This window comes from Lepisosteus oculatus, chromosome 1, assembly GCF_040954835.1.
Source record: "Lepisosteus oculatus isolate fLepOcu1 chromosome 1, fLepOcu1.hap2, whole genome shotgun sequence".
In the NCBI taxonomy this organism is placed as follows: Eukaryota; Metazoa; Chordata; class Actinopteri; order Semionotiformes; family Lepisosteidae; genus Lepisosteus; species Lepisosteus oculatus.
In genome coordinates this window covers 19597261-19617022 of record NC_090696.1, presented here as the reverse complement: position 1 = coordinate 19617022, position 19762 = coordinate 19597261, and the positions used below count along the sequence as shown (strand labels likewise).

The window sequence follows — 19762 nt, the reverse complement described above, 5'->3', positions numbered from 1 at the left end:
TACAATCGCTACATTCCTTTTTTATTTTTTTGCTTTTATTAAATGTGTAAAGAATTTACAAATACAAATACAACTAGAGGAGCAGAAACCAGTACAGGAGAAAAAAGACACAATCGGAAAAAACTAACTGCCAGAGATAATGAAGTAAATTATATAGCCAAATTATGTTTTACATATAACAAATGTTAACTTGCTTTTGCATTTTTCACATTTTTACAAAAAATAAAATAAATGTTTCGACTCCAATACTAAAATAAAAGACTAAAAAACAAAGTATTATCGGACCATTTTAATTTATAAATGTTAGCTTTACCCAGAATTACTAATTTGATAAAAATAAATGCTTTCCCCCCCAAAAAAAATCCTTATTACAACAAAATATCAAAATCTTTAAATGTAAAAAACGCCTTTAAATGCCTACAAACAAAACTCTGCAAATCTGTCTAAAATAACTTCACACAAAAAAAAAGACAATTCTTCCAGCTCGTGCTTAGATTTAGGAAGTGCTATTTTAGCGGGATAAAACTTACGAACAATTTTCAACAATAGCTTTAACCTTATTTGTATTATAACATCTATCAGGAGTTGTCCAACCTAATTTCCAAATTATTTTTTCTAACATTGCATTCGAAGAAAATGAACAAGGAAGGATAAGATGGGGTTTACAAAGATTCCTTATGTACGTGTTGTTATCTTTCTAATCCTTTTCCACACCATCCATGAAAAAAACACAATTATAAAACCATGAAGGAAATCAGTCCTTCTGTATAAAATAAAAATCAGCACTCATTTTTAACAAAAAAAAAAAACACTTTTCCTTCAACAACACTTCGAATACCTCTGGCATCATTTTTAAAAATAAAGATAAACAACTCTATCATCTACAATCGCCACTTTCCTTCCTGGGACGCAGCCCCGTTTGTGACGTCACACAACCGCTGCCGAACTTCACCGGGATTCCCTGCGCGGCGCCTGGGGCTTCTGGCTGTCGAGGGCTTCCCCTGCACCCTGCGAACCGACTCCGGCCTGAAACTCCGTCATCACCGGCCTGGAGCGGTTGCCTCACCGGTTTCACTCATTGCCGCCGGCTAGGCAGGAGCTAGGAAAGCGAAACAGCGCGGCGGGTGAGGAAATAAATCCTCCCCCTCCCAGCTCGTGGGCATCCCTAGAAAACTAGGAACAGGAAGCAGGTCGGAGAGCCGTAGTTCTGCAGCTCGAGCTGGGAATGCGACTTGCGCAGGAACTGGGGGTTGTTTTTGTGTTTTGTTTTTTTTCTGCGGTGGCGACCGTGTTGTTGTTGTTGCACCGACGGTGACAGGTTTGTGAATGTGCTGGGGCTGGCGTCGTCTTGGCGACCCCGCAGCCCGCCGTTCGCGCCAGCACAGCGTTTAGAAGTTTGAACGTGACCCCTCGACATCGCTGATCTGGAGCCAGACGAGGAAGCGCGTCGCTGCGCTTGGCGGACATGACAGCGATGTGCCCTCGCCACAGTACAACCGCGTTTCGAGTTCCGTGTTCGTCGTCCTGACGTCACAGCGCCTGCTCTGCACTTAGCGGCAGGTTTGGCTGTGAGTTTGTATCCAGTAACTATATGTCCAGCAGCCTGCAACAGTACGGAAGCCTCTTAGCCCCTCGTGTTTGAACGCGGTAATTACTTCGTCAAAACTACTGCCGCATATATTAACACTGCAATATATATATTGTAACGCTACGGGGGTTCAGGCAGGCGCCCTTGCCGCATAAGGTCGGTCCCCCACCGTCGGGGTCTCGAACCCGGGACTCCCGCGTCACTCAGCAGGGACCCAGCCCGGTGAGTTAAAGAGAGATCTCTTCACAGCCCAGGGGCTGTGGTCCTGCTATCACAGGGAAGGGCAGCGACGTCACCGCTCTGGTAAGCCGGCTCTTACACACCCCGTTGGCCGTATGCGTTACACTATATACACAACAGTATTATCGCACGCAAAGCAGCATTGTCATTAACAAGAGAACGGGTAAACATTTACTCCCTGCTGAAAGGAAAAAAGACGACGTTTGGCCGTGGAGCCTTCGGGTGCGACACCTGCTCGAACTTTATTAACACAAGAACGCGGTCACACTCCTCTTTGTGGAGTTTCATTACTATAAAGGAGCACGTGTACCGTCTGTTGTGTACAGGGTGTATGACTGCCATTGAGTATTCCTGGGTTTAGCGCAGAAAAGACAGGGCTGTGCTCGATGCTCTGTGAAACTGCAGAAACGTGGAAACGGCGCGGCTTAATCTTTCTAACAGAACAGAATACACTTACGACTTATACCTACCGTCGGTTTACTGTTACTGTTGGGCGAGCGGTGAATATGTAAGCATCAAAACCCCCAGAGGTTTTCAGCCTGGGCTTACATCAAACACGTTTGAATTTGCAATTACACAACCGAAGGGATGACTTCTGTGTGGGTTTACACAGACATGAACGCAAGGAAATGCGGGAATGCGAAACAAAACCACAAGCAATCCCGAGACGGCACACAAATTGCTGCCGTAGCCAACAGTGATGCATTTATGAGGATTCCTGTTGGTGGCGATGTGTTAGCGGCAGTATATCATAACACAATGCTATCTTCTTGAAACGCAACAAGTATTTTCCTTCTCCGCGGCGCTAATAGGGTTCCGTACCAATGAATGAACGACTTTTTTTTTTTTTTAGATCGTGCGCAGACTAAGTAACCCATCACCTAGTAACTCCCAAACGGGCTAGGTGAGTCAAGTGGCCTGCCCTGGTATATAACCTTTCCGATGACTGATGACGACAGCTGAACAGCGGTGATCGTCATACCTACCACACCTGAGGCGAGGTCGGCCGAGGACTCTCGCGGTGCCAGTCTTAGTGGGGAGACATTTCTCCTCCTGATGGAGCAGGGGAGTCGGTTCATGTCAGGCCAGTGTTTCTCTCTTCTGAGGCTTGGATAATTTCGGTGACCCCTAGCTGCGGTTCTGCCGCTGGGGAAAGACCTGTTAGGTTACACTACTGGAAAGTTTCCTGGTGCTCTGGCTCTACAGAGCGAGGGGGGGTCCACTGTACTACCCCCTTACCTCCCAAACAAACTCTGAGGTGCTGTCTGTGTGGAGTCTGCATGCTCTCCCCATGTTCCCATGGGTTTCCTCCCACAGTCCAAAGACATGCTTACTTGCTGGTGTTGTAATTGGATTCTGGGGGTGATTAAACCTGGTGGGAGTGCGTGTGTCCTGTGATGGACTGGCGTCCTGTCCAAGATGTACCCTGCCTTGTGCCCACTGCTTGCTGGGATAGGACCGGGCTCTCCCTCAACCCTGAACTGGAAGAAGCGGATGAGAAAATGAACGGATGATCATGGAGCACGTGTCTGACCCGCGGATTGCCTGCGATTAATTCTCAGGGGATGAAAGAGGGCGTTCCGTTTGCTGCCCCTGTGTCGCCTCGATCAATTGCTGGAAGTGACTCACGCCATGGTGACCGTTTGTGGGCTGGGCATCGTGAAAGCGGACCTCGTCCTGCTGGGTCTTTATCCCGGAGCTCGTGCTACCTTGAATTCCTGCGGTTCTGGGAAGGGGTGTGGTGGCTTTATCGACAGCTGTCCGAAAGTCCAGATACACTGACTGTCGCATCAGGACAGAAAAGGGGTCACAAACTAGAGGAGCCAATCAGCCCACCTGGGCCGTTTGGTAACTGATCAGTGGATCTCATCCACCTGTTTCTTGAAAGAAGCCCCCGCTTTGACAGCACGGCTGGGCAGCTTGTTCCACACCCCTACCAGCCTTTGTGTAAAGTAATGCCCCCAGTCCAGATTGGAAGAGCTTATCCACCTGTTTCTTGAAAGAAGCCCTGGTATCAGCTTTGACAGCACGGCTGGGCAGCTTGTTCCACACCCCTACCAGCCTTTGTGTAAAGTAATGCCCCCAGTCCAGATTGGAAGAGCTTATCCACCTGTTTCTTGAAAGAAGCCCTGGTATCAGCTTTGACAGCACGGCTGGGCAGCTTGTTCCACACCCCTACCAGCCTTTGTGTAAAGTAATGCCTCCAGTGCTGATTGAAAGCTCTCCAGAAGCTTTTTCTTGAACCGTGTCCCAAGGTGACCAGGGGTCAGGACTCATGACTCATTTCCAGTGTGACCAGCTGTTAGGAGTCAGGATAAAGGCTCAGTGTGGCCAGAGGTCAGATGTCAGGGTCAGGGGTCACTCTCAGCCCCACCAGTGCTGGCGACATGACTAACCAGAATCAAATGGGCAGGAGGAGGCACCTCCTGTAACCTTGTGACCTGTCTTCTGTTTTGAAAGGTGCTGTCCTAGGGGCAGGTGATGGCTGACCCCACACCAGCGGGGGGCCGGCTCCGGCGATGGAAGCCGAGACTAATCGAGGTGCTGAGCTCAGACCCTGACTTCGTCCTGCAGCACGCCCAAGCCCTGTCCCTGCTGTCCGACCAGGAATACCGGCGGATCAAAGCCCTCGGCGACCCCTCGGAGAAGGTCAGGGACCTGCTGGACTGCGTGCTCGATAAAGGCCAGGCCCCCTGCTCGCGCCTCGTGGAGCTGCTGCAGGACCAGAGCGTGCAGGACACGTATCCCAGACTGTCCTTCCTCACCGAGGAGCCGGAGGAGGAGCAGCTGGGGGCAGGTAGGCACGCCCTTTCACCCCACATATCGCAGTCTGCGTCTCCACTGACCACAGGGTGACGGTCTGCCTATGTGGGCTGTTGGCCAGGCTCCTGTAAATTACACTCTGCCATTAGCAGGCCTCTGCTCACCGGACACTTACAACCTTTAGAAGTCTCCAACAAGGCTGTGCAACACGTGACCTCCAGATGAATTTCTAAGAAGACGACAGAGGAAATACACCACACAGGGTGGCAGCTCTGGGGCCCGAGGTTCAATTCCTGGAGTGCTGTCTGTGTGGAGTTTGCATGTTCTCCCTGTGTTCACCTGGGTTTCCTCCCCCAGTATAAAGTCATACTGGTAGGTTAATTGTCTAGGAAAACTGGCCCTGGTTCAAGGGTGTGTGTCTGTCCTGTGATGGACTGGCGTCCTGTCCAGGTCTATTCTGCCTCATGCTCATTACTTGTTGGGATAGGCCCCAGCTCCCCCCTGACGCTGAATTGAATTGACCCTGAATTAGTTAGAAAATGGATGGATGCATAAAACAACTAATAATAAAACAATTAAGAGCACCTGTATGAGTAATCAGTTATACTAGACTTTTCAAAACTCAACAGGAGTCACAAAGCCTGCTGGTGAATCAGCTCATTTCACCCTTGTGTTCTGGAGAGCAGGAATAACTCTGAACTAAATACAAGTAAGACCTCTGGAACTGATGGTTTAAAACTCTTTCAGCTGCCTGAAGGGACAAGTCAAGTTTTATGTGAGTCAAAAACCATGTATACATATTTTCACAGTGCAGACAAAAGCCCAGCTGAAAAGAAAAATTGAAGACGTGACTTCCGGCGCGGAGGAGAAGCCAGGGGATGGTGAGTCCACCTTGACTGAGGAGATCTGGGTGATGGGAGGGGTTCGCAGACCTCGGCCGGTGCTGACCGGCCCAGAGCGAGTTTCGCTGTGCTGAGAGGCTCTGTAGAGAGGCGAGTGTCCAATTGCATTAAATCTCTTATCCCTGCTCTGCTTTTTCCAACTGTTTTTCAACTATGGAGTTTTGCTTCCACCTAGTGGAGACCTTTCAGTGTAGCGCCTAGTAAATCATGATAGTATCCTCAATATCGGAGCACAGCTTCCCAGAATCTTCTGGCTGGGCAGCCCCTCTCTTTTCTTCCCATTGGCCAGGGGTGCAACCACAATTCAGACTGATGTCCACTGAAGGTAGGGATGAATATCCTGGAGCTGTCCTCTGCTACACCGATCTCTGGGAACATCCCAACCCTGACCCCTGCTTCTTTAACAAAGCCTTTATCCCCAGCCCTTTATCAGCACCCTTAACCCTAACCCCTGACCCCTGCTCCAATCAGCACCCTCAACCCTCACCCTAACCCCTGCTCCAATCAGCACCCTCATCCCTCGCCCTAACCCCTGACCCCTGCTCCAATCAGCACCCTCATCCCTCGCCCTAACCCCTGACCCCTGCTCCAATCAGCACCCTCAACCCTCACCCTAACCCCTGCTCCAATAAGCACCCTCATCCCTCGCCCTAACCCCTGACCCCTGCTCCAATCAGCACCCTCATCCCTCGCCCTCCACACCGCTGCCCACACCGCCTACACACCAAACCACGCCACATCAAACACGTCAAACAGACAGGATACCTTCCAACAAGGAACCAGGATCATCTACAAAATGATCCAAACAGTCCACCACCTACAAAACACAGCAGTGTCCAGGGGAGAACCAGACACCCGCCAGCCTACGACAGAAGACAGAGGAACTCAAGCACCTCACGAGACCGGCCAACCCAACCGAACTCACATGTTTAAAGCTAGTAAGCAATGCCAAAAACTGGCTCCACACCACACTGCAGGTCCTCGAAGAGCACTACGAGGAAACCCTCACACATCTCTCCAGACGACTGGAGGACCTGGAGCTTCCCCGCTGGGAACAAGCTTTCGCGGTTGCCTCCAACTGGGCAAAGAAAAATTATGGGAGGAAAATACAGAACTACACGCTGGACCATACACAAGCTATGATTACTGCTACACTTAGCAACAAGGAATCCACTATCCCCACGTCTCCAAACAGATTCCAAATACTCAGCACACTAACCAGGGAAGAGGTAAATGGCTCAGAAGAGACATACAACGTGACCCAGGCAGAATCCCATCCAGAACCAGCGAGGAGACACTGGGAAAACAGACATCCAACCCAGAAATCTGGCCCCACGCCAGCCAGATCAGATACCCCAGAAATAAATGACTTTCCCCCGATCTCCATGCCACAAAGGATCCGAAGAGAGTAGAGAAGACAAGAGGGAACCATGAGAAAAACCCTAAATGGAATCTGTATCCCAAACAGCACCACCAGGGTACACCTCTCCCAGGACTCTAGCTCTGAATCTAACCTCAGCCCTAACGCCTGTACTGACCTTAACCCCAACCCCAACCCCAACCCTAACCCTGACTCCGACCCCGACCATTAACCCCCAGCACCACCACCACCAGCCCAACCAAGATGCCGACCACACCGACATGAGAAGACCACGAGAAAGCTAACAGACTGGAAGCTGGAAACCCACAAACGCTCTTCATAGGGGACTCCAATTTATCAAGAATACCCCCCTACGAACATCCAGATCTACAGATAGAAAGCTACCCAGGAGCAAACCTTACACAACACACCCCCCGGAACACAGGAGTGGAGAAAATCATTCTATCCTTTGGAATCAATAACAAGGCACAAAAAGCAAAGGAAACAGCTATCAAACAACTACAACAGATGCTACGGGAAGCTAAGGGAACCTTCCCAGCTGCAGAAATATACATCCCACTGATTAATTACTCCAGAGACCTGGAACCAGGATTCAGGAAAAACCTGGACACAATAAACAATCACATACAGCAAAACATGCCATACCTCCCCAAACTGGAAGAAGCCCTTTTCAAGACAGAAAGAGATGGAATTCACTGGACCACCGCAACAGCTCAAAAAATGCTAGACCACTGGCCACAACATTTAAACTGGTAAGCCCCAAAGCCACAGAACAAGAGGGGGACAAGAACAACAAAAATATTGTAAATCTAAGCAACAACTTCCACCCCACAACTGAACAACTCAATAAGGGCTTATCATTTGTCCCCACAGTAGGGACAAAGAAAGGTCAGAAAACCAGACTGAAAAGTGAAATCCGACAATACCATCGTCGCCTTAAACTGACCGCCTTCTTTGAGGATAAAGACACCGACACAGAAAGGGTTCCCTTCCTGCCTAAATCCAGTTGGGAACCAGGGGAAAACCAACTGCCACCAGAAATCCAGGAAATAACTCAAGAGGACAACAGAATTCTACGAAACCATACAGGGACTCGCACAACATAACTAAGGAGGAAACCATAGCCTTAAAACATTTAAAGGAAAACAAACATATAGTCATAAAACCAGCAGACAAAGGGAGTGCAATAGTTATCATGGATAGAGAACAATACATTGCAGAAGCACACAGACAATTAAATAATCAGGAACACTATACTACTTTGGAAGAACCGCTGTACTAACAAACAGCACTAGAAACAGGGCAAATCCTACAAACTCTGGTTGAACTAAAACACCTAACAAAAAAACAGGCATTCTACCTAAGAGGAGAGAAATCGCCACGACCGAGGATATTCTACCTCCTCCCAAAAATTCATAAAGCCCCAGAAACATGGCCACTCCCCTACGAAATTCCACCTGGGAGGCCCATAGTGTCCGACTGCAACAGTGAATCCTACAGAATAGCAGAATATCTAGACCATTTCCTCAATCCCATTTCTAAACACCACCCAAGTTACATCAAAGACACCTATGACTTTGTAGCCAAAGTAAAAAATACTACAATACAACAGGAAGCCTTCCTGTTCACCATTGACATTGACAGTTTATACACCAACATTGAAGCTACGGAGGGACTGAAAGCAGTCCGGGAGTGCTTTCTCAAATACCCTGACCGCAACAGACCAGAAACACAGATTCTGAAGCTATTGGAAATCAGCCTCAACAAAAACGATTTTGAATTCGAAGAGCAATACTACTTACAAATAAAAGGAACTGCTATGGGGAAACGCTTTGCTCCAGCCTATGCTGACATTTATAAGGGCCATTGGAAAGCCACAGTATACCCAAAATGCACACACAAACCTACACACTATTTCAGGTACCTTGACGACATCTGGGGAACCTGGACACACGGCCCACAGGCCTTTCAAGAATTCATTAACACCCTCAACACACACCACAGGTCCATTAAACTCAAATACACCAAGCATGAAAACCACATAGACTTCCTAGACACCACCACATACAAGGGTTCCTCCTTCAACAACACAAGCAAACTGGACATCAAGGTATATTTCAAGGACACGGACACACACGGCTTACTGCACAAAGACAGCCTCCACCCAAAACATCCTTTCAAAGGACTGGTAAAATCACAACTCCTACGCTTCCACAAAATCTGCACACAACAACAAGACTTTGAGGAAGCCAAACACACTCTTCCAAGCTCTACGCCCGAGAGGATACACACGAAGTTTCCTCAAAAATGTGGCACAAACATTTCTAAACAGAAAAACACCTGATGACAGCAAAATAATACCCCTTATCACAACATACTCCCAACTCAGCGTAATAACCAACCAAAAACTAAAGTCTACATTCGCCACGATATTAGAAAACACAAACCTACTGAGGGAACACAAAACCATATCTGCATATAGAAAAAACAAAAACCTACAGGATTATTTAGTCCAAAGCAAACTAAAACAGATCAAAAGTGTGGGGTGACCTATGTGGGGGAAACGGGTAACTCCATCCGAACCCGACTGGCACAACACAGGTACAACATCCGGAACCAGCGGGAAAGGAGGACTCACCTGGTGGCACACTTCCTACAGCACAGGCTGGAAGCGCTGGAGGCCACAGGACTGGAGAGCAACCCCAACTGGACAGAGATGGAAAGAAAGAAAAAGGAAACGGAGGGGATCAAAAGACTTCATACTACCTTTCCACAAGGCCTGAACATCAGAAAATAAACTGGGAGGGTTTCAGTCGTTGGAAGGAGAGTGCAACACTCCTTGTCCCAGATGGTCCCTTCTTAGAGAAAATCTGGGAGAAAGAGCTTTGTTCCCCTATCCTAACCCCTGACCCCTGCTCCAATCTGCACCCTCATCCGTCCCCCTAACCCTTGCTCCAATAAGCATCTTCATACCTCCCACTAACCCCTGACCCCTGCTCCAATCAGCGCCTTCATACCTCACCCTAACCCCTGACCCCTGCTCCAATCAGCACCTTCAAACCTCACCCTAACCCCTGACCCCTGCTCCAATCAGCACCCTGATCCCTCACCCTAACCCCTGACCCCTGCTCCAATCTGCACCCTCATCCGTCCCCCTAACCCTTGCTCCAATAAGCATCTTCATACCTCCCACTAACCCCTGACCCCTGCTCCAATCAGCGCCTTCATACCTCACCCTAACCCCTGACCCCTGCTCCAATCAGCACCTTCAAACCTCACCCTAACCCCTGACCCCTGCTCCAATCAGCACCCTGATCCCTCACCCTAACCCCTGACCCCTGCTCCAATCAGCACCTTCATACCTCACCCTAACCCCTGACCCCTGCTCCAATCAGCTCCCTCTTCTCAGTGCAGCTTCCCTAAGCTGAATGATTCACTCTCTGCCCTCTACCGCCCTCTGGTGGCCAGCAACAGACCACTTTCTCTCTGCGGCTCCCAGCTGCGTGAGGTCGGTCTCCCTGCAAACAGCACAAACAATGAAGCCCACCACATTTGTGTTGAATGTAGCATTTAAGGGGCTTTTTTTTTTTTTAGAGAGAGATATAGCACACTATACTGATATAATCAAGTGGCTCTTAGTCCCCCTACAAGGGTGGTGAGTGACTTTGCACCACAAATATTTTCTGAGCTGCAGCTTGGGAGAGTGGATGCTTCACTGGTGTCTTACTGGGTGGCACGGTGGCACAGTGGTAAGCAATTGCTGCCAGCCAGAACTGGGGCCCTCCTGGGGTGCTGTCCGTGTGGAGTTTGTACGTTGTCCCTGTGTTCGTGTGGGTTTCCTCCCACAGTCCAAAGTGGCTCCCGGGAGAGTTGGCCCTTGTGTCTGTGTGTGGCCCCTGACGGACTGGTGTCCTGCCCACAAAAGACCCCGCTTTGCGCCTGTTGCCTGCTGGGACAGGCTTCTGCCGCCCTGAGACCCCGAGCAGGAAGCCGTGGCCCCGCTCACGGCGCCCCTCTCCCTGCAGGCGTGGCGCTGGTGTCGGAGCGGCAGCTGATGCAGCTGGCCTCCCAGGTGGGCCACGAGTGGAAGCAGGTGGGGCGGCTGCTGCTGGGGCTGCCCAGCGCGCGGCTGGAGCACTGCGCGGAGGAGAACCCGCACGCCCACTGCGAGCGCGTCTTCGCCATGCTGCGCGCCTGGAGGACGCGGGAGAAGCGGGGCGCCACCGCGGCGCGCCTGCACGCCCTGCTGTCCCAGGACGGCTCGCCCCTGCACCCCGAGGCCTTCGACTTCCTCCTGGAGCCCTCCTGACACAGGGGAGGAGGCCCCGACATCACCAGCTTATCGTTCCGAGGATCTGATCCGGCTGTTTCTGGAAAGAAACCGGGGAATCGGCTTCAGCCACATGGATGGGCGGCTTGTTCCCTGCTCCTGCCACCCTTTGTATAAAGAAGCAACTTCTGTTCTCCGTTTTAAGTGCACTTCCACGTCGTTGGCACTGGTCCTCTGGTTTGTGATTCAGTGTTGACACTGAACCCCTGACCCCTCTGCGTTGACTTTGAATACTTGTACAAAGTCTGCTTGTAGTCTTTTTTTTGTCCAAGATCAAAAAGGTTCAGTCCCTTCAGCCACAGAATACATCTGGTTACTGTTCTCTGGACAGACACCAGTGCAGCAATCTTTTCCATACTGTAATGACCATAAGTCTACAATATTCTACCTGAGGCTTTATTACTGCAAAAGCCATTTTCTACATCCCTTGATTTGGCTACACTTTGGACTTTTTTATATATATATACACACACACTAACATTTTGTTGCCTTTTTCATAGCTTTCCCTTAAATCTAGAAGATGTAATCAATGTGTCAATAAAAACACCTGAGTCTTTTTCCATAAGTAGCCTTCTCTAGCTCAGTTATTCCCCACTTTGTTTTGTTCATGGTTTTGCTGCCTGTGTGCAACACCCTGCCCTTGTCTAGATTAAACTTGTCAGTTTCCTGGCGTTCCCCAGTCACGAATTTTATCTTCCTGTGTCTATTTATTTGGCAAACATGACAACTTTACTGACTATACCAGAATCTCGATCATTGATGCACATTAGGAAGACCAGTGGTCCCAGTACAGATCTCTGTAGCTCTCCACTATTAGACTAGACGAGAACTTTCACCCCTTTTTCTGTCCTCCTTTTTCATTAACCCGTTCACAATAAAAATGTGCACATTTCCCTGCATGTGTGCTGCCTCCAGGTTCACAATCTTTAAGAAGGAGATTCCCCGCTGGGCTGAATTGAGATGCATCTTGCCTGCTATATGCCATTTTGTTTCACCTGCTAGTGGAGAATCTACCTTCCCTCAGGCCAGTGAAGTCCCCGTCACGAATGACCCGCTGAGCAAACGGGAAGATGAACCCTATGTAGGCATTTTTAATAAGTGAGCCTGCCAGGTTTGCAGATGTTGCAGAATGAGGAGGATTAGCAGATGTTGGAGAAGAGACGAACTAAAATAAGAGATCTGGATTAATGTCACATCCAGGCAAACGGCCAGAGGCTGGCGTTGGGCACAGCAAACAGAATTGCTTGTGTTTTCAGATTTTTTCTATCCCCAAGGATCTCCAGGCCTTAACATGCAGGAGGGGAGCCACGTCCCACCCCCTGGAGTGCAGCCCCACTCAAGGGGAGGAGAGCCCTTGTTTTGTTTTTGCTACTTGCAACAAAGTTGATTTCAAGATTTGAATGCGCGGAATCCCTTGCCACTTTTCCACTCCGTACCAAACCCCAAGGACTGCCATTTCTCAGTTTTAAGCAGGGAGCTGCAGGAACAAGTAAAGGTTAGTTCCAGGCTGAAAAGAGAAGAAAAGAAACAACGTTTGGGCTGTGGAGCCTTCTGCGGGTGTAAATGTTGTGCCTATATGGTATGATATTGCCTATATTGCTGGAACAGATGAACAGCTGAAACGTTGAATAAACCTTTGCTTATTCCTCAGTTTATCCCGTGAAGGCGTGACCAGCAGTGTCACGAATGCCCAGTCTACAGCACCGTCCAGCGTCTGTCAGAGCGGGGTGGAGACCCCTAGCGGACAATAGCGGAATAGACACGAGTGAACAGGCGGGTGCAGCCTTCCATTAGCTTCTCGTCTTAGGTGTGCGCAGCAATGTGCTTTTTCGCTAATCTCATACATTCAAAGGTCAAGACCGATCAAGGACTTTCTGTAAGCGCATTTATAGTCATTTTAAGGCATGGTGCTTTTTCCATAATACGTGTGGATGCAAGTTAAGCAAAGCGCGCCTTATTGCGCCTACAGTTTATCGCAGTCGTTTTCGCCCTGAAAGTTAGATACTTGCGTTTCCAAAGCCGTCATTCTCATCTCGTCCAGTGTAATTAGGGGATATTTAAAACAATCATTGGTTGCCGATTTAGAACTCTGGGTCTGCTTTCCCCCTTTTTTCTAATTCCTAAAAAAAAGTGCACGGCGTTGTGCCAAAGACTCGAGCAGAGTTTTTCCAATCTTTATTTTTTTCTCTCTTAAAGACATCGCGAGGATTTAGAGCGCCGTTCTGAGGTTTAAGCCTGGAAAGAGCTGTTAAAAAAAACAACTTGAAAACTTCCCACCTCCGTTTTAACATGACTTAATGAAAGTGCGTGTGTCTGTGTCGGTGTGCCCTGTGATGGACTGGCGTCCTGTCCGGGGTGTACCCTGCCTTGTGCCCGTTGCTTGCCAGGACAGGCTCCAGCGCCCTGCGACTCCGAATTGGAAGAGGTAAGGAAAGGGATGGCTACCATTTATCCTGGGACGATACGTTTTTGCAGTGGCGCGCAGCTCAAGTTACAGTCTACGTATCTGACAGGCAGCGGAGACACAAGCCTTCGGATCCTAACCAGTCTCTCCTCGGCCACAGAGCCCGGCTGTGCCCCCCAGGTACCCCGGCGGTGGGCGAGCAGTCCGAGAGGAGCTGAGGACTGACTGGGCGCCTAGCTGGTTAAGGTGAAGCGCAGTCGTTAATAAGGCTACCTCCGCCGCGTTCAGGACCCGAGAGCAGAGCGTTTCAATCAATTAGCAGGTCAATTAAGGCTTCAGACACGACAGCAGAACTCTGCGGGAACCTGCGGGTGTGCGGGGTCACAAAGCCGGTGTTAGAAAGCCAATTGAACTTTAGAAATAATTGAATAATGGAAGCTAATTGAACTTTAGAAATAATTGAATTAATTTTCTGACCAGTTCCCAGACCGTGGTATGGGTTTATTCAATTAGACGCACAACTATAGTTTTCTTATTAAGATCCGAGAACTTAACAAATCGACACAAAGGGCGTTTGTTTTGTGAACAGAAGCACACGGGTTAATCGCTTCTCGGACGGCAAACTTCTTCATCCAGTTTCTCGGTCGATTATTTTCTAACTCCCCCCTTTTTAGGGTAGAAGAGGAAAAGAAATCTGGATGTTTATTATTTTTTTCTCCACGGCTGCCTCGCGCTGTCCTGCAATAACCTCTCTCTCGAGAAGTATCACGTTGTTTCACCCTGGGATTTCACCCTTGTGCACCCTTGTCCCCGTGCTCAGATCACCCGATCCCGCCGGGGCGGGGTTTGTACCATCCCTATTGATCGTGCGCTGACGTCATCCGGGTGATTATCCCCGTTCCCTGCCTCGCTGTCTGTTCTGTATCGAGTCGGTGCGCCTCGGTACACAAGCGAGGAAAAAGTAAATAAGATAAAGAAAACGTCTGGATCCGAAACGAGAACGAAATCTGCACGACTGTCCCACCATCATGGCCTCACAGTGCAACTGCAAGACTGATCTCACTGGTAAGCAATACTTTTTATACTCCTCTGGTGAAAAAAAAGATATTTTGTCTACAAATTATTTCTTATCTTCTTTTGCCACTATGAGACACAATATCTCACCAGAAGTAAAGACATTTAATTTCAAGACAATTGTTTCATTAACTCCTCCTGCCGGAACGCTGTCTGCCGGATTCATTTCCAGCTGAGCTCAGGGGCTCCAACGCTAATTGAAGACTTATTTGATCAGTATGCTTATTTATTTTCAGCCCTGAGTACCTGTTTCCAATAGCTTCAGCACACAAAAGCCTCTCTGGGTTCTACCGGACGATATTTCCGATTACTCAATTGACGATGAACAGACACGTGTCTGTAACGGACCCGCCCACCGTGGGAGTGGCCTATATCAGACACGCCCCCGACGAGCATCCGCTAAGTACCCCTCGCAGCAGAACACGGGGCGGGGATAAACATATGGACAGAGCTAAACAGTTTTTTTTAAGAAATTAGAATTGTATTCCCATTCTTGTCACGTATTCAGCCCCGCCCACTTGTCCGGAGCACTGCCTTCGGTTTAAGGTTTAAGGGAAACATTAAAAAGTAGCCTGGCGAGAGTTTTATCCAGTAAAAGATCATTAAAATGTGCAACTTTCCTTACCGCTATGTTATTCTCCTGATCTGTCCGCGTCTTATTAGAACTCAGAAAGGGATTCGGGCAAGAGCTGCCGAAGAAAACTCTTGAGACGGGCAAGGCCAAACGCTCAGCTCCACCCATGTGTAGCCCCGCCCATGTCCCGCAGCGACGGGCTTCTCGCTCTGCCAATGAGAACTCGCGACGGGCGGGGATAAACGTTTGGCTCCACCCAGGTGTAGCCCCGCCCCGTTCCGTGTTCGAGCAGCTACAGGCTTCTTCATTCTGCGGGTCTGGTGGGCTGCATTTCCGTTTGCGGACCCGACTGAGGGCAGTTCTGAACATCGGGGCACAGAGTTGATACAGTTACATGCCATTTGATATGAAAGCAAATTTCCAGATCTGCCCCAAATGGCTGCCCAGCAGCCATATAAATCCTGCAACTCACAACTGGCAGCCCACTGCAGCTCAGCAGGTGTGAGCCTGGTCAGTAGCCAGATGGGAGACCTCCTGGGAGAAACTAAGGTTGCTGCTGGAAGAGGTGTTAGTGGGGCCAGCAGGGGGCACTCACCCTGTGGTCTATGTGGGTCCTAATGCCCCAGTATAGTGACAGGGACACTATACTGTAAAAAGGTGATGTCCTTTAGATGAGACATAAAACTGAGGTCCTGACTCTCTGTGGTCATTAAAAATCTCAGGGCGTTTCTCAAAAAAGAGCAGGGGTGTTACCCCGGCATCCTGGACAAATTTCCCGTTGGCCCTTACCAATCATGACCTCCTAATAATCTCCATCTATGAATTGGCTTCATCACTCTGCTCTCCTCCCCACTGATAGCTGATGTGTGGTGAGCGTTCTGGCGCACTATGGCTGCCGTCGCATCATCCAGGTGGGGCTGCACATTGGTGGTGGTGGAGGGGAGTCCCCAGTACCTGTAAAGCGCTTTGAGTGGAGTGTCCAGAAAAGCGCTATATAAGTGTAAGCAATTATTATTATTAAACTGAACACAGGTCTCCTGTAATTAGGAAATTGGAACAAAAGAGAAGGGTTTGGTTTCTACAACAGAATTCCTGGGAACCCATGTCCTGTGTGTTTTCTGGTTCAACCCAAATCAATCCCATTAACTCATTTGTAAACCAATCATAGAGCTCATTTGTTGAGGGCGGAAGATTTGTGTTCCAAACGGTCTGAAAATAATTCAATTAATTGTAGTCAACTGCTCTGTGTGATTGATCAGAGTTAAATTGTTCTAGAAACACAGTTTAAGGGAAACTCTTGTTTTTATTTATTTCTTTGCAAACTGAAAAACTGTTAAGATCCGGACCATAATACACATAAAACAGATATTTTTAAGACTCTTTTCTGCTCGTACCTATTGATTGAATTATCAATCATTACTTTGGCCATGTCTCTGCACGTGTAACATGTGACTGTGTAATCCTTCTGTTTTACTGGAATTGATAACGTGTTATATGTGCCTGTGTGTTAACCAGTAATGGTTTTATCTTATTACCTGAATCAATATGGAGATTAGGCTGGTTTACTGTGCCAGTAAAGTAAATGTTTTGTGATTAACACATTTTCTAGGGATCTTAACAAACTCAGCTTTGAGTCCCACAAGCCCTAATATTATTGTCTTGCTTTTGAAATTAAGACAATATCCTCACCCCCGGGTTCCCTAACTGAACATGCTGCAAGTCGGATGAAGGATGGGATCATATCAAACGTTCGAGCCACGATCCCGGTATCCGATGGGCTGGAAAGAATCCTGGCGAAATCAAAGCACCACATTTGTAAAATGTCCGATTAGTGAGCGGGATGGACTTTGGATGTAATCCAGGTCTAACATGCTCTCGCTGGCCAGACAGTCTCTAAAATCAACGTCTTTCCGGGAGTGGTCCTGGGCAGACAAGCAAGGCTCCTGGTTGAAGGAGACCTTGCTTTTGAAGCACACAGAATTGCATTGCAGAACTGCCTCTTATCCCATCCTGAGTTTAAGAATTCTTTGGGCAGGAGAGAAAAGGGCTCCATTCTTCCCACTTGGAGCAGACTGAAAAGGTATGCATCTCTGGAAGCCACCCAGGACATTCCTGGAAGGTGTGCAAGGGTTTGTTTCTAATAAAAAAAATATCCTCTAGGAATTTGTTTGAAAACTTGCTCTTTCTGTGCCAGTAAAGAACATGGGCTGTGGCGTTAATGCAGCACAGGAAATATGTCAAGAGACAGGTCTGAAGTATTTCCACTGTATGCCAGTAGGATGTAGCTTTTTGCAAAAAAACAAGGGAAGCCAGAGGTGTCTTTCTGTGTTCCCAAAAGGTAGCTACTGCACCTACTATCAACCCTCTTTCCACAAAGGGTGGTGGGAGTGTGGATCGAGCTGTCCAGCCATGTTGTTGAAGTCGATACCTTGGCATGTTTCAATAAACAGCTGGATGAGATCCCCGAAGCAATTAGCTAATTACTAGATGGGCTGAATGACCTCTCCTTTGTAATTGACGATCACATGACTAAAACCCATGAGATCAAAGTTAGCCTGCTTTCACTAGCTCCAATTCCAAACGCTGGGAATGCCAATAAGGGGAAAAAAAGGAAAATCAGCCCCTGCAGCCTGAGGCTGCGTCAAGGGGGTTCGGAAATACAACCGTCCCTCCTGTCCACGGATTCCAAACGGATCTGCGTGCGATCCAGAATCTGGGCAAGGACAGTGCTCCAAGGCAGTGACTCACTGCTGGTCCCTGCCAGCCATTGTGCGTGTAAAGTTACATTATGGCGTGGGAATTCGAACCCTGTGTGCACTGTGTATATGGCTGGAAGACAGGTTCAGTCGCACTGTACTGCTGCACCACGCTTTCACCATGAGGTCACCAGCCCTCTGCTCATCTCCACATCCCACTGGGACATCCACCGTCAAGGGTCTGTGGCCCTGCAGCACTGGGGCCCTGGGTTCAGTTCCAGCTCTGGGGTGCTGTCTGTGTGGAGTTTGCATGTTCTCCAGTTGTTCACCTGGTTTTCCCCCCACAGTTCAAGGCATTGTGGTGGGTTAATTGGTTTTTGGGAAAATTGGCCCTGCTTGTGAGTGTCTGTGTCTGTGTCTGTGCCCTGCGATGCACAGGTGCCCTGTCCAGAGCGGTGGCTCTGTGGCTAGGGATCTGCGCCTGTGACTGGAAGGTTGCCGGTTCAAATCCCGCAGCCGGCAGAGGAATCCTACTCCGTTGGGCCCTGAGCAAGGCCCTTAACCCTAATTGCTCCAGGGGCGCCGTACAATGGCAGACCCTGCGCTCTGACCCCAAGCTTCTCTCCCTGTCTCTGTGTCTGTGTCTCCATGGAGAAAAGCTGGGGTATGCGAAAAGACGCATTCCTAATGCAAGAAATTTTATAGGGCTAATAAAGAAACATTAACATTACATTACACTTTTGTGCCTGTTGCCTGCTGGGAAAGGCTCCAGGTTCCCTGCAACCCTGAAGTGGATGAAGCAATTAGAAAATGGATAGATGGATGAATGAGACTGACAAGAAGGAGAAGACAAGCATGGGGATGTTTTTGTTTGTGTTTTTCCATAGTTTCTATCCTCTGACCGCACATGACTAGAAACCCTTGCATCCTCCCCCCTGTGTCCAGTGTTTGCTGGAAGTAGATCCTTCTGTTGCTCAATAGTGCCTGTCCTGTCTGCTCTCTGGGAGTCCTAGGTCTGACCTGGGCCCCCAGGGCTGCAGGAAAGAGACTGTCTCCCCCTCCCTGGGCTGGCAGGCGGTCAGCTGGACTTGGGCCAAATTACTTGATCTTCGATACCTTTGGACCTGTTGGCCCCGACTTCGCTTCCCCCCAAGTCAAACAGGGCCAGTGCGAACTGGTTGACCTCTGTGTGCCCTTGGCCGCTAGCCAGGTGCTGTTTTTCCTGTCTGAGCCGAGCAGTCCGTGCAGTCGCAGTCCCTGCCGCGGGGCTTGGTTCAACCGCATCGGAGCGGTGTCTCTTCCTGCAAAGCCTCGGCTGATGAAGGGCACCTCAGCCGCCCCCCCGTTTAAAAGCCTCGCCTGTTCGCACCCCCCGCTAGTGTTGGAAGAGTTGCTGAGCCCGTCGGCCGCGCGCGTTGGGGATAGCGGACACGGCGACACGCGCTCCTCTAGGCGCTTCAGCATCCTTGCTTCGGGAGGCAGTGTCTGCACGAGCTATACAGTTTGATTTAGAGAAACAAAAGTGGCCTGTGAAGTTCCCCCGACCTGGAGAACGATATCTCGCTCCTCTGTATACTTGTATATGGCTTGAACTTGAACTTGATTTGATTGATAAGTCGGTGCTGACAATCACGCAACGAGGAAGGCGGTGGTGGGACAGCGGGGTTCAGGACTGCACACCGTGAGCTGCCACAAAACGGGAAGGAGATTTAGCCGCGCAGGGACGCGGCGACCAAGTGTAGCCTCAGCTGGAGGCAGCGGGTTTTCGGCGGCACAGGGCTTACTCGGGGTCGGCACAGCGCAGGCTCGG

General features: G+C 49.3%; 2 protein-coding genes and 1 long non-coding RNA gene across 8 annotated transcripts in view; 2 read left to right on the top strand and 1 right to left on the bottom strand.

The window, feature by feature from the left end:
- Positions 1-1013: 1013 nt before the first annotated feature.
- LOC138237710 (uncharacterized) lies at positions 1014-15416 on the bottom strand. Its single transcript, XR_011189057.1, has 3 exons — positions 15308-15416; positions 9513-9580; positions 1014-1099 (listed from the first exon to the last, which is right to left on the bottom strand). It is a non-coding gene; the product is annotated as an uncharacterized lncRNA (long non-coding RNA).
- Positions 1033-11891, top strand: LOC107077035 (uncharacterized). 6 transcript variants are annotated; one of them, XM_015344318.2, is made up of 5 exons: positions 1033-1124; positions 2682-2732; positions 4289-4625; positions 5401-5472; positions 10900-11891. In XM_015344318.2, exons 3-5 carry the CDS (start codon positions 4310-4312, stop codon positions 11181-11183), a joined length of 672 nt encoding a protein of 223 aa, XP_015199804.2. In that variant the 5' UTR covers positions 1033-1124; positions 2682-2732; positions 4289-4309; the 3' UTR covers positions 11184-11891. The 6 variants fall into 6 exon arrangements, with proteins under 6 accessions (XP_015199804.2, XP_015199803.2, XP_015199802.2 ...); XM_015344316.2 differs by having other exon boundaries at positions 1095-1647; XM_015344319.2 differs by having other exon boundaries at positions 1095-1891.
- The window catches only part of csad (cysteine sulfinic acid decarboxylase), a 20565-nt gene continuing 15294 nt past the window's right edge, over positions 14492-19762 (top strand). Inside the window, exon 1 of the mRNA XM_069186979.1 lies at positions 14492-14673. Coding sequence (XP_069043080.1) covers positions 14637-14673 — 37 coding nt within the window. The 5' untranslated portion in view covers positions 14492-14636. The remainder of the gene's footprint in view (positions 14674-19762) is intronic.

Excerpts from the sequence above, each read along its gene's own strand:
- LOC107077035 (XM_015344318.2), top strand. The coding sequence starts at position 4,310 with ATGGCTGACCCCACACCAGCGGGGGGCCGGCTCCGGCGATGGAAGCCG. Across the intron at positions 4,626-5,400 it reads GGAGGAGCAGCTGGGGGCAG|TGCAGACAAAAGCCCAGCTG; the intron begins GTAGGCACGCCC and ends ATATTTTCACAG. Across the intron at positions 5,473-10,899 it reads GGAGGAGAAGCCAGGGGATG|GCGTGGCGCTGGTGTCGGAG; the intron begins GTGAGTCCACCT and ends CTCTCCCTGCAG.